Source organism: Diadema antillarum, unplaced genomic scaffold (genome assembly GCF_040938485.1).
Source record: "Diadema antillarum isolate AM-2024a unplaced genomic scaffold, OU_Dant_1.0 scf00000024, whole genome shotgun sequence".
NCBI lineage: Eukaryota > Metazoa > Echinodermata > Echinoidea > Diadematoida > Diadematidae > Diadema > Diadema antillarum.
In genome coordinates, this window is record NW_027270913.1 from 2,853,131 (window position 1) to 2,867,615 (window position 14,485).

The 14,485-nt window shown below is 40.7% G+C and overlaps 1 protein-coding gene across 1 annotated transcript; it reads right to left on the reverse strand.

The window, feature by feature from the left end:
- Window positions 1-706: 706 nt before the first annotated feature.
- Window positions 707-14,137, reverse strand: LOC139733110 (F-box only protein 38-like). The gene is made up of 10 exons (XM_071643957.1): window positions 14,059-14,137; window positions 9,526-10,421; window positions 8,619-8,853; window positions 7,262-7,435; window positions 5,543-7,000; window positions 4,604-4,767; window positions 3,741-3,892; window positions 2,880-2,983; window positions 2,041-2,130; window positions 707-997 (listed from the first exon to the last, which is right to left on the reverse strand). Exons 2-10 carry the CDS (start codon window positions 10,399-10,401, stop codon window positions 834-836), a joined length of 3,417 nt encoding a protein of 1,138 aa, XP_071500058.1. The 5' UTR covers window positions 10,402-10,421; window positions 14,059-14,137; the 3' UTR covers window positions 707-833.
- Window positions 14,138-14,485: the final 348 nt, after the last annotated feature.

A 14,485-nucleotide genomic window follows, 5' to 3' on the forward strand; every position in this document is an offset into this window, starting at 1 on the left:
CGCCCATTTTACCCCTGTTATAACAAGGAACCGGTAACTCATTGTCAACTTGTAAGTTAAGAAACAGACCAGCTAAATACGGTGTGGAAACTCGGGACTGCCAGATTCTCCTGGTTAAAAGTAGCACCTTGTGGCAAGAGAGCTTATCAACATGTATATGTATAAAAAAAAAAATTCCCTGTACACTGCAGAGTAGAATGAGTGGTTCATACAGTACAATACAACCTTTCAAGACCAATGGGTGCAGAGAATGTTTTGTCAGCTGGGCATCCATATGATCCCCCCTCATCCCATCAGTGCCGCAATCACGGCGAAATTTGGCACGTGTGACACCCACGTTATAATACACAAGACTTGAAATTTTTTGAAACTACTAATTTCTAATTTTGATCAATTAACAAAGAACATTCCATCAACAAAGAACATATCATTTGGGGACTTTGAGAGCGGGAGAATTGCACATACCAAGTTTGTCACATCAAATTTTAGACAAAAGACAAATACATTGTATCTCTCCATTTCAAAAAAAAAAAAAAAAAAAAAAAATATATATATATATATATAATATATATATATATATATTTTTTTTTTTTTTTTTTAATGGGGGGGGGGGGGGGGGAGATACTTGAAATCCTAAAACAAACAAATTGACAGGTCTGTGGAGAGGGGGTCTCTATGGACAGTTACTGATATTTGAACTCTGCTGTTTTATGCCAACTACATGTATGAACCAGAAAGGTTTGCTTGCACTTGGCAAAGTCGTTTGAGTGGTATCTTCTTGTTCTCCACCAATAAATATTCTCCTGTTCTACCAACAATCCCCAGGCATGGAGTTAATAAGACAAGAACTCAGCGGGCACTGTTGTGCCGTCTTGATCTGATGTCTGGATGTAGACACACAGGATGACTGGGAAGATGCTGACTTTCCTCTCTGTTGCCATGGTGATTGGTCTTCTTAGATGGTCCTTAAGACTTGTTACCCCCTGTACATGGGTTCCTAGAGATGTAGCGAACAAGGAATTGAAAAAATAAATGCATAAAGTAATCACTCAATACAAGTTAAAAGCACTGGTATTATAATATTGGACAGCACATCTCAATTTCTAACCGTTCCTTTTTTTAATTTCTTTTGCAAAGGGATCATGATTATTGATGAAATATAATGTGTATCTATTTTTCCCCCTTCTGTTTCATCTGATCTGTGCAGCCAAAATACAACAACAAACAAACAAGACAATGATTTTGGTATCCAAAGTTTCATCAATGAAATCTAGGCCTTAACACCACTTAGGCTTCTAATCTGATCTTGGGCACACGATGACATTACGGAGAATGCTTACTGCCAGCTGATGCCTGCTTGGGGGGGACCCTTGGGCCCCAACTTTATTTTTTTATTTTTTGGACAATACACAGGAATACATACAGTGTGACCACTTTGGCCCTCACACACATTTTTCACCACGGAAAAAGCATAAAATGTGGTTAAGCTTTTGATGTTTGTTAGCGGATGAAGGAAGGGAACATTTTTTGTTGTTGCTGGTTTTTTTTTTGCTTGTCAGCTGAAGAAACCCGGAAAAGGATCAGAAAGTTGCGCTGAAGACCCTTTTTTTCCCCACTTGTTAGCTGATAAAACCCATAAGTGGCACCAGAAAATATAAAGTGGGTTCCCCCCCCCCCCCTCCACACTTTTCAAAACGTGGCACCCACCATTACATTTGCACTGTCAGCAAGTGTTGGAGTGCAAACAGGAAATGTAATGTGTTCATTGGATGAGGTTGCTTAGGTGTCGAATGTGTCAGCCTTTAACTCATTTCTTTGGATGGTGAATACAAATGCAATTTGATTGGTTCAGAGGGAGACAGAGGGCGGCATGTAACTTACAGGGCTACCATCATTGGATCATTGGATGCACACATCCAAAATTAAGGAGTATCCAGAATGCATTTAGGGAGATATGTGTAGTTGTACATTACATGCATTATTAACATAATTGTGAATCAGAAAGACATACATGTGAAGCACTGGTTAACACTGTCTCACCTGTTGGAGGTGATTTGCCTAACTGAAATAATCCATCAGCAACAAGTGTCTTCATCCACGGGATGTTTGTCACCATCTCGAACTTGTCACCTTATTACAAGAAACAAATGTTATATTAGAGAATGCTTAGCTGAGGTCGAGAGTGGAAAGCCAGCCATACAAAGTGGCAAATGTAAAATATACAAGTGCAAACCACAAAAGTAACTGATCACATTTTCATCAATAGACCAAATTCATCTGTGATACAACAGTCATCTAATGTACAAAAAAACATAAAGAGTAAAATCATCTTCTCGAATTTACAAATTTTGGAGCTACAAGTAACTGCAGAATCCAAATGCTTCAAAATGAAGATGTCAACTTTAAGACATTTAAATGTCATATATGAATTCAACATCAAGATGTGGAGTGGAAAAAACAAATATTTACAATTCAGTGTTCCCACTCGCATGCATTATTATCTTATTATCTTTTTTTGACTTTACATAAATAGGGAGCCAGCAATGTATGTATGAATTAAGCAGTCTGATCTGGATAATGCTAGCCCCAGTTTTCCTAATTTGTATGCATGATAACAAGATAATATTCATACTTTTGACCTGATAGACTCTCAAGTCTACAAAAATCTGTGATAAAATATGCACAAAATCAGAAGTGATTGAATCGATACTAAATATTGTGTATATAAAAAAAACCCAACAAATTATAGACCAACGACACAATGACTGCCATAAAAGCACAAAAATCGGAAAAAGAAAGGAAGGTGTAAACTTGTCTCTTCATAGTAATATTAGAAAGAAAAATGTCTAAAATCCCAGGCTTCTGTACATCTGTCTCACCATGAATTCTCTGTACAGTGGGCATTCTCCTTTCCCGCTCTTCATCCAGTTCTTCATTCTCCGGTCTCCATGCTTCGTCCAAGACTTTGTCATCCAGCAGATTCCTGTCGAGATCAAGTAAAGGATTATATCATGTTGATGGAGATTGATGATGATGATAATGATGATGATGAAGATGATAATGATAATGATGATGATGAAGATGATAATGATAATGATGATGATGTTGTCAATGATGATGATGATGATGATAGAGAGGGGAAGAAGAAGATAAAGAAGAGAAACATAGCAGTGGTGATATGACATTGATAATGGAAAAGGTGCACATGGTATTGATTTCAAACTTGCCTTCATTAATCGTTCTTAACAATTCAATGCAGGTTGCATAAACAGACAATAGGTAAAAAATAAGATGCAGGAGCCATAATAATAGGCACTTTTGTTAGCATTACTGGCATAACATATGGAACAGGCTTCTATTTGCTAATGATATTTTCCTGGTACACACATTAGAAATGATAACAACAATGATGGATTCCACCTTCAATTCACTCAAAGCCTCCCACAATATCTGCCTGCATTTTATTCATAAAGATAAATAAGAATTCATTGTGCATCAATGATAATTCATTCATCCTCCATTTCATTCCTCTTTATTTTACATAAAACTTGTAAGACGTAGGACGAGTGTGATACGATGATGATAAGTGGAGGGGTCATTGAGAGCTGGCAGGCCAAGAGAAATTGGCCCAATACAGTCATGTTAACATACAATACTGCACTGTGAAAGCTACAAATTGTAAATCTATCAATGAAGTATTTCTGTTACATAGTGGATGATGAAAAAAAAAGTTCACTGACCTATTGAGTTCACTTAGACTGTGCATCCAATCCTGTAGGGCTGTACCATGGTGGGTCTGTGGGGGAGTGACCTTGTCAATGACAAACAACACATGACTATTCAGGTAGGCAAGGCTGCCACAGAGCTCCCTCTCTAGTTCATCAGCTGTCATCTGGAAGTAAATTGTGACGGGGACAGTGAAATATCAAACATTATCTGGGAGGACAAGAGGCTATTGACCAGTACGGGGAGGGGCAGGGAGAAAGAGAAGGGGGAGGTCTGGGGTGGGACTGGGATAGACTGATGCTGACTTTTGAGGATGGGAAAAATCACCAAATGTAATTACCCAGTGGATAAAAAGGAATTCAAGGTGATTATTGCGTATTATACTTAATAATGTACAGTGTAAGTTTGAGGATGAGGAATAATACTTTGGGTTGTACTTTAAACCCTACATGTATGATGAATATTAAAATCATACCTTTATTAAACATGACATTTACACTTGTCTCATTACTTTAAACACACATGACATGCAACATGCCATCAGTATTTGCCCTTTCAAGTAGCAATACATTACAAATGACCAGACCAACTTTACATAATATACAATGCATTCCATTTGGATGCCAACAAAACAAAAACAAAGAAACAATACAGGTATATTGATAGGCAAATTCTAATGCCATTGGAGTCAGAAAGAGAGAGATAAACTGAGAACATGTGGTGATCTAAAATAATGTCATCACCAAGTCCCATAAACCATTACATCAGAATATCATGTACGCATAAATTACACTCTCTCTCAGACTTCAGACTCCCATTGTGGATCAGAACACTGACAGACAATGAATAATCAACGCATTTCATTGGTCACACTTACATCACACATTGGGCGTAGCCTCAAGAAACGGTTAGCTGGCGGACATGAGAGCATCTCGCCCAGAAGGAATGCCTCTTGCATCTTGGCACACTGCTCGAACTGCATCCGTGTCACGTTGTTGGCCTGTGACAGCTGAAGTTGTTTGAAGATTGGGAGATTGTGACCTTGGAACATGGAAATAAGAGAGGAAAATTTGAGGAAATGAAACATCTCAGCAAATTGCAGTGGTCCTGCAATTGTTTCGTCTTTATTTCTTTCTTTTCTGAACCCAAAATTTTTAACTGATTGATATATGTGACAATTTTTATGATGGAACAAAAGAATTTGAATACGGGGATAATTCAGTAATTTTAAATCTGTCAAAACATTACACTTGGCTTGGGAGCAATATCATTTATTGTTTTCGCACCTTTTGGAAAAATCAGTTGTTAATCTGCACCCAAAAATCAATATGCTAATGCTGATATGAGTGTGTTGTTCTGTATACCTTTTCCATGAATTTGAATACAAGTCTATGTGGAAATTTCCCCGGTAGTGAGTTTTATTGTAAGGGTCAAGCCAGCTCTGATACTCAATAATCAATCATATACAATGAATTCTTGCGAAAGCAATTTGAAGACTGCTATTCACCATGCTAATTTCTTTGCATAAATATGAGGATAAGTTCACATTAACTGAAATAGACTGTGGATTCACTCTTTAACCCAAATGTAAAAATGTTTGGTTCCATCCTACATCCAGATGACGTCAATCCTAGTTTGTAATAAAATGCCCTGAATTAACTCTCAATTACGTTCATGAATAAATTCTCCTAAGTATTTCTTTCATGTACCATCACCACCATAACACACTTCAATAAGTCATCCATGCAAGATTCACACACCTCAAGCAGATTTCCATAGAGCAGTAAATGTAAATATTTCAGCCACACCCACTCACCTTGAATGGACTTGAGGTTAGGGCAGCCAGCAAACTGGATGTGTGAGATCCCGCAATCACTGAATGTGGCACTCCTCAGGGTCTGGGAGTGGCAGTAGAACACTAGGACCGGATCTGCCTCCATCACTGGGTCGCTGGTGCTGGTGGCGCGGTCACACATTTGGGGGCGGGGCTCTGGCGCAGGTCGCTTCCCTTGCACACCAATATTTTGACAATTAGGGTCTGGTGGTGATGACTGGTCAGGTTCCTCTGGTGGTGCCGATGTGCTGTCATCATCCATGGCTTCTGCACCATTGCCGTCATCCTCCTCCTCCTCCTCCTCTCCTTCCCTGATATCCTGCATCACTGTTCCGTGGATGGGACATGTTGGCCTGGTAGCCATGGCGGATGTTGATGCATCTTTTACATTGCGCTTGGGTGTGGCACCATAATTCTGTCTCTTGCCATTGGAGAAACTTACACCACTTGTGCTTTGTGCAGAATCCTGAGCATTATTACCTTTGAGGTCTTCTGCTTCTTCCTTAGTTTCCAACCAGGCTGAATTTGAATGTTCCGCTTCAAAATCACCTTCATCACCTGTTCTTATATCATCAGGTGCTGAAAGATCTGTGTCTGTATCCATCTTGTCCTCTGTTTCAGAAGCATAACCAACACCACAGTGTGACTGGCTGCCAGTGACATCATTTCTCTCTCCTTCAGACATTCTTTGAGCTTTTACGTCTTTGTTAGCACCTGTCCCATCGGGGTCACTATGAAGTGAAGACACTGCTTTCCGTTCCGCCGCTGTTGACGATGATGATGCAGTTGGTGCTCCATCTACATCATTGTCAGACACAGTGCTTTCTTGCTTGGATTTAGCTGATGGCACAGGATTTTCATCACCACCAGCATCATGATTGTCTTCCAATGCTTCACCTACAGGACCTGGTGGCTGCACCTGTTGTGGTTCAGCTCCAGCATCTGGAAGTCCTTCATCCTGCTGCCCATGCAACATCTCCTGCATGACCTGCTGGACTACGGGGGGCTGGGGATGCCTTTGGGGTCTGCGCATCTGCAAGGGTTGGCCACGCGGATCATTCCCCAATGGCACACGGACAGGAGGATCCTGCCCTTGCCTTAGCTGGGCCCTGTTTCGCAGCTCTTGCCTTGGAGGGTCTTGGTTGATGGCTGGTACCCCAGCAACTTGGACCTCAGCTTGATTCTGGGGCTGGACATGCTGTCCACCAGGGTTCTGCATCGCCACAAGTGCTGCCGAGACTCCAATGCCAGTTCCTGCACTAAGTCCAACCCTGGAGCAGCCTTTCGGTGGCTTCGGGAACATACGCTCCAGGTGAATATCCTCCAATGATGGAAGCCATTCGATGAAGATGGTGAGTGACTGACGATCATGGAGCTGGATCCCATGGCAATGGTGAAGATGCAGGGATGCTAACTGCGACCAACAGGTGTCTACCGGCTCTGAAGAAATAAGATGGGTGCGTAAATGCACTACAATTATGCAGATGTCTACAAATTCCATTGGATAAAGTCCACACATTTAATTGGTGGGTTGAACCCCATACAGAGGGTGCACTTAATGCTCCAAAATAGCAAAATATGTGTACACAACTACAGTGTTTTGACTACAAGACATTGTCTTTCACAAGAGAGATGAAATGTGTGTTCTTGTTTATCTACTCCATTATGTCCAAAACAAATGTAGGATGTGTGATTGCTTACCAACATCAAGCCACACCCTTGGATAACGGAGATGCGGGCAGTTATAGACAGTCATTGCGGCCAGATTTGGAAATACCTGGCCCATGGCTTTCATCCCCATGTCTGTCAGGAGGGCAGGGTTTTCTGAGATCTCTGCTAGTCCTCTGCTTGCCAGGTCAGAAGGGCTAAACTTTCCTGCACCAATACAGATAAATAACACAACTGTAGCTGCTGCAAGCAGTGACCAGGGATTTTGTGGGTACTGCACAAACACATGATGTCAAGTCTTTTGTAATAATACAAGTAATACTAATACTGCTTCAGGAAGATATAACTTGACAATGGACAGACACCCCGAAAGTTTACTGCCACTAGCACCATTACTTCAGACAGTAAAATCAACAACACCAAATAATGGTAGTGCTGCCTGTGAAAATAACAGTTCATCATATGACTTATGGGAAACAGATAACAATTGTGTCTGTCCAGTTGGTATGAAGTGCTCTGTGTATAATGGTAAGGAGTATGCAATGACATGCATTACCATATGTACTTGTTACTCAAGGGTATATCAACAAGGGGAAAGTGTTCTATGAAAAAGTACCACACTTGCTTGAAATCCAAACAGACAATGATTTTTCTTACCTGATTGCTAGCAATAGTACCATGTTCATGGAGTCTACAAAGATCACTGCTGGGAAATTAAAATGTATACACTGGGAACCTCCTAAGAGCACTAATACCCTTCATGGAGTATGTTTTCATGTTCTGTTTTGTCATTAGATAACAAGACAAGACTGACATCAAGTCAATGACTTCTGTAATGTAACATTGTAAAGCGCTCCATGTCATAATATTGGTTTCTCCAAGCCATGGTTTCTTTAAAGGGGCATTCCAGACGATTTTCGTAATTTCACATCCCGTAGTACATAAATCAATAGCTCCATGTATAGATTTGTGGAATTTATTGTGGTCCCTGAGCAGAGAAATCAATACTCTGAAAAAATAGAAACAAATTACACTGAACAAAGATGATAACATAGGAGACTCACATATTTGGGAAATGTAGCAATGTAATTCCATTACAATACCACATGCCTAACAAGTTCAACTGTGTAGAATTCATGCATGCCTTCTTCTTTTGTTCTGCTTTCTTGAGCCCCTACTCATGCATTGTTATTGTGAGGCTGTCATGTCATCATCCTTGCTCATTGTGATTTGTTATAAATTTGAAAATTTCACTCCTATTCCTCATCCCAATCACTACAAATTCTGAAACTTGCAACCAGTGTAACCAATTTATAGTTGTTCATATGTAAAAGTCTGAAAATCATCCCTAGTTTCCACAAGACATGTATCAAAAGGGTGTTGATCTCACCAGAGGTGGACCAAGGATCCACAAATCCAAGATGGAGTTGCTTCAGCTGGAAGAATTTGACCTCGACTGCCCTCAATGCCAAGAAGAGGCTGTCCTTGGTGAGGCAGGGCTGGAGGCTGAGTCTCTCCAGGGACTTTGAGGCAGCCAGAAGGAGGTAGCCCAGGTCCTGCTCTGTGCAGTTCTTGCAGCCGCTGATGATGATGGTCTTCAGGCTTTGGAAACCCTGTGTGTGCTCCTGAACAGAACATTCAATTCCATTCAATAATATCGGATTAACAGCAAACAGGTATTGTCTTGTATGCATATATGCATGATATTTAGTTTTACTCTAATTTTACTTTCTTTTACACAGTACTAGCTTTGGCCTTACTTCTTTACAAATACTGCTCTTTTGTTTCGCTGTCGGGTTTGCTTGACTGTTTGTTTGTTCACGGATGAGTGTTTGTTTCTAGTTGCCAAATCACAACTATTCGGCAATGATTTTTATTCATAAAAAACTTTCCTTTTTTATTATTTTATCTGAATTCCTTCATAAAACTTCACATAGAATCATGCAAAGAATCATGCATCTAATTGCATTAGCCTTTTCTCTTGATACTGTTTAGCAGTTGGAGACATCAGACCCAGACATGTATTGTAAATACCACAAGATTACCAAAACTAAATATGACCATGAATATCTTTTTTTTCAACTTTGAGTAATTGGGGGAGAATATCACATAAAATCATATAAACTTCAAGGATATCATTAATTTTATTCAAGACCATTCTATATGCCATATTACAACGGACAAATATACAATATCATGTACATGCCATATACGTGTACTAAAATGTCAACATAGAGTTATCAGCATATATGTCTGTATTGCTTCCATAAAATTAAGTCATAAGTTCAGAGATTTACCTGTGCAGTCTCCTCAACTTTGTGTTGTATCAAACCACCAAGGAACGGCACACGTATTAACTCCAGCCTCTCAAGATTTACGCATCTTGCTAAATTGTCAATCAGGGCAACATACTTCAACGCATTGAGTGGCCCAAAGCAGTTCCTCATCACAAACGTCCGCAAGGAGGGGCAAGTAAAGCTCTGAAATGGCTGTGAGCTAGTCAACTCCACCCAATCCAGGGTGACTTCTTCCAGGACAGGACTCTCAGGCAGTTCAGGAAGAGTCACTCCAGTGAGGTGCAGCTGTCGGATGGAGTAACCCGGGGACAGGAGGAAGTATGGGCGGGCTTCAGGCTCGCAGAAGTCCCCGCGGTTGGCAAAGCATCCCAAGTCCAGCTCGGGCATTTGATCCATCAGTGCTTCTGCCAGGTCCAGGTCGGACACCTCCACCTGGCGGAGGTTGCGGCATCTCTTCAGCTCCCGCAAGATGCCCCGAACCAGCTGGTCTGTGCGGTCAGGATGAAGGTGCAATCCGTGAATTACCTCAATCTGTGGACACTGCTTGAGGATCTTGACGAAGGAGGAGAGGGTGAAATTGCCGGGGATGTGGCCATGCCATTCGTTCTCTGTCATGTCAAACCGCTTCAGGACCTTGAGGTAGGACTGGACAGCCAGCTGGAAGTGCCGGTTCAGTCTCTCCAGTGAGATGATTGTCCTCAGAGGCAGGTAGTCAAATATTCTTTCCAGGAGCTCCAGAGAAAGTTGGCTGATACGGTCGGGCGCCTCCAGCTTTCCTGCACCACGCTGGGAAGGGCCTTCTGATGTGGGAGCCGACATCTCCTGCCTGATAACTTTCTGCCGCTTGCTGCCAGTCTTGGCCTTGGCCTTAGGCATGCTGAGCTCCTGGGTTGTGGCTGTTCAAACAAAAAATTAATTAACTGTTGATGATATATAGAGCTTAAACGCTTAACAGAAGTGTGTTCCATACTTTGTCAATGGGTAAGCATGACATTTTTTCCTGGATTGTAAAACACAGAAAAAGGCTTTTTCGTTTGTTTGTTTTCATTTTCTATCTACATAAGATGGCTGGATAGCCCATATTCAGCTTTACTACAAAGTAGCTGGTCTGCTATAAGGGCTCTAGTTGTACACATAAGTACAGTGGGTTGAACATTTCACCATGTTATGCACCCTGCTATTCGAAATGAATGAAGTGAGATCTTTCATGCGCATTTAATGTCAGTGCCTACTTAGGGTTACTGAAAATGTATGCAGCATACCATGCTCGTGCAAGCTTGTTCATTGCAGATGTTGTGGTGCCCATTGGTGGTTGAAACATGGCAAGTCAGCACTTGCATTTATCCTCTGTACACTTAGTCATTTCATCTGCACACACGAAGATTTTTTTTCTTCTGCATTTACGTTGTATGCTGATACCATTACACTAGAGTTTGCAATTCTTGATTCGTTTTGTGCTTTTTTGGCCATCTTGACTCTTAACAGTGGACAAGAGCCCTATGCGCTTTGGAAATACATCTGTATGACACAGATATCACGTTTTTTAGAACAAAATTTGTGATTTTTGACCAAATTTGGAGTTTTCTGTAGTGAATGACAATACCAGTGTGTGAAATGATGAGATTTGTGTGTGTTGTGTCCCTAGAATCTGCTGACTTGTGATGTATAATGTACTGATGTGCAGTCCGATTCTGGCAGGCGGTTAACATTTGAACAGCTTACTCTAACTCTTGCTTCTTTACATTGTATATAGTATATCGCATTCGATGAATCCTCCATTCTGATTCAGTGATTGGTCCGAGCAAGGTGCAGAAGATACCGGTACTAGATAGTTTTCACTATACAGCATACCGCCCAGCAGGCATATTCTCTGTAGTTTATCAAAATGTGCGTAGGTGTATCTTGTGTGCTTATCTACAAATTATTTGCCTATTCTCCCAGGTTGCTCTCGACTGAGTCACATTTAAAGTCGTCAATTCGAACAGAAAGGGACTATTTAGTATTGGCAGAACCAAACGTTGCACGTTACCTGTTGTCAACACTTCAACTTCACCTGTAAGACTTTAAATTGAAGAAATTTTTCGATTTTAAGATGAAAAATTTATCTGCGATACTACCCCTGTCATGATCCTGAATGCTACAGTGCGCAGCCCAAATAGTACGCTATGCGTTGGGGCTGGTCACAGTTACCTGGGCTGTAGTGTGTGTGGACTGTAAACTTAAAGGACAAATTCACCTTTATAGACATGTGGGTTGAGTGAATGCAGCAAAAGTAGAACACATCAGTGAAAGTTTGGGGAAAATCCAACAATCTGTTCAAAAGTTATGAATTTTTAAAGTGTCTGCGCAATCACTGCTGGATGAGAAGACTACTAACGTCAATTACGGTATGGTCATCACATGTGTGTAATTCTTATGCACTTCCGGGTTGGCGAACTAATATCGGCACTGAATTAGTTCGCCGCCCATAGCCTGCCACATATTATTAGCGTGTGTGTTTATACACACACTTCAATGAAGGGTGCATCGTCCGTCACCGCGTTTGAAAACTTCCCTTAGTCTGCAACCTGAAATCCATTCTATTCGAAAATCAAAAACATCCTCGCATTAAAGGACAAGTTCACCTTCATATACATGTGGATTAATTGAAGGCGACAATGTTAGTAGGACACATCAGTGAAAGTTTGGGGAAATGCGACAATCCGTTCAAAAGTTATGAAATTTTAAAATATCTGTGCAATCACTGCTGGAGGAGAAGACTACTACATTGTCTGATGTCACATGCATACAACGATATACACATGTAAGGAAAATAAAAAGAGAATTTCACCAAACTTGACTTTTTGAATAAAGTGCACATTTCCTTGACATGTTACGGTACTGACTTATGTTAGGGGTAATATTATTCCCCCTGACTTCTGAAAGAGAAAAGTCGAGTGTTCTTTTTTTATGTGAGAAAAGTGAGAATATCTTGAATTTTCTTTATACTTTCTTTATATAGTTGTACTCATATGACATCACAAGCTATAGTAGTCTTCTCATACAGCCGTGACTGAGCAGAAACTTTAAAAATTCATAACTTTTGAACGGATTGTCCGATTTTTCTCAAACTATCGTTAATGTGTTCTACTAATAGCGCTGCATTTACCCAACCCACATGTCTATGAAGGTGAACTTGTCCTTTAAAAATGGTTTTATCACCTCTTACATATGTTTAGATATATTTTGATTACAATTATTTGTGTTTTTACGGAGGAAAAAGTTGAATTACGAATGCATTTTGAGAGTGATGAAAATCCGTCCCCCAAGCTGATCTCCGATCGCGGTGCGCGTTTACATACTATGTAAATGTCTGGTGACCTTACCGCAGTGGCGACCATACGGTAATTGACGTTACGGCGTATGATGTGACGTGGCGTAAATACTCAATCATGAGTGATACACGCTATCAAAACCAAAACAACAACAAGTCAGATGAGTACAACGATATAAGGAAAATAAAAAGAGAATTTCACAAAACTTTTTGAAGATAGTGCATATTTTTTCAACTTGTTACTGACGTATATCAAGGATAATATCATTACCCCTACCTTCTAAAACAAGAGAAAAGTCTAGTGACATTTTTGTTATGCGAGAAAAGTGAAAATATGTTGATTTTTCTTTATATTTTCTTTATATCATTGTAGGCCTACACATGTGACACAAGCTATGCCTATAGTATGGTAGTCTTCTCATCCAGGCGTGACTGAGCAGAAACTTGCTAAAAAATTCGTAACATTTGAACGGATTATCCAATTTTCCTCAAACTTTCACTGATGTGTTCTACTAATATCGCTGCATTCACTCAACCCACATGTCTATATGAAGGTGAACTTGTCCCTTAACTTAAGTGTAGGTCTACCACCTGACCACTGCACAGATCTAGTGTAGTGTCACGAGGCTCTGCTAGTCTACAGTGCTAGGCCTACATTGACCGACAAGTCTGTCTAATTCTGCGAAAAACTTCTTATTTAAAATAATGACATTTGCTGAGTCAGTTTTTCGCTTCTTTAGACAGACACCATTGATACTATTGATACATAGAAGCAAAAAACTGACCCAGCAAATGTCATTATTATAAATGAGAAGTTTTTCGCGGAATTACCATTAGACAGACTTGTCGGTCAAGGCCTAGACTACAGTACAAATATTACATCAGTACACGTAGCTCCTACAATAACCCCGGTGCGCTGCGCTCCTTAACACAGTTATGCTGTGGAAGCAAACGCTCTACGTTCGCGTTGGGGCTGGTCGCAGTTAACTAACACCGTCAGGCCTATTTTACTCCTAACACCGTTATACAAGGCTAGATCTAGATAGGGCCTACAATAAATGTAACACACGACGCTAACGCCATTCGACGCACGTCGGACTACGGTACCATCCATTAGTTAAAAGGCAAGTTAAAAAGGACACTGTCTTGGTTTGGAAGAGTCATACAAGAGATACTAGGAACGGTTCCACATTCGGGAAAGAAGTTTTATATCAGCATACCGAATGAAAGTGTATCCTGTCAAGTCTTTTACTAGTAACTCCGATGCTTATCCCCGACTAACTGCAAGTGGTGGACGTCGACGTACCACGAAAGATGCATGCTGCCCTCATAAGTCCAGCGTTGGTACATGTTCATGTTTTCAGGGGAGGTGACAACACGTTACACTATTGAAATAAATGAACGCTGCTTTCCGTTTCCCCATAGGCCATGCATGCATGCCCGTTAAGTACCCACGTCAGCTAGCTAGCTAGGATCGGTCGTCGCCGTGCGGCGGGTGAAGAGCTGAGCTGAACGTACAACATTAAACGTGATCGGAAATCATGCTAGCAGTTTATCAGACAATTTGATACGATGGCAATGAATTTTATTTCCGAAGCAGATAATTCATTTTTCGCAGACAACTTGTTATCATCAGAAGATTGGGGT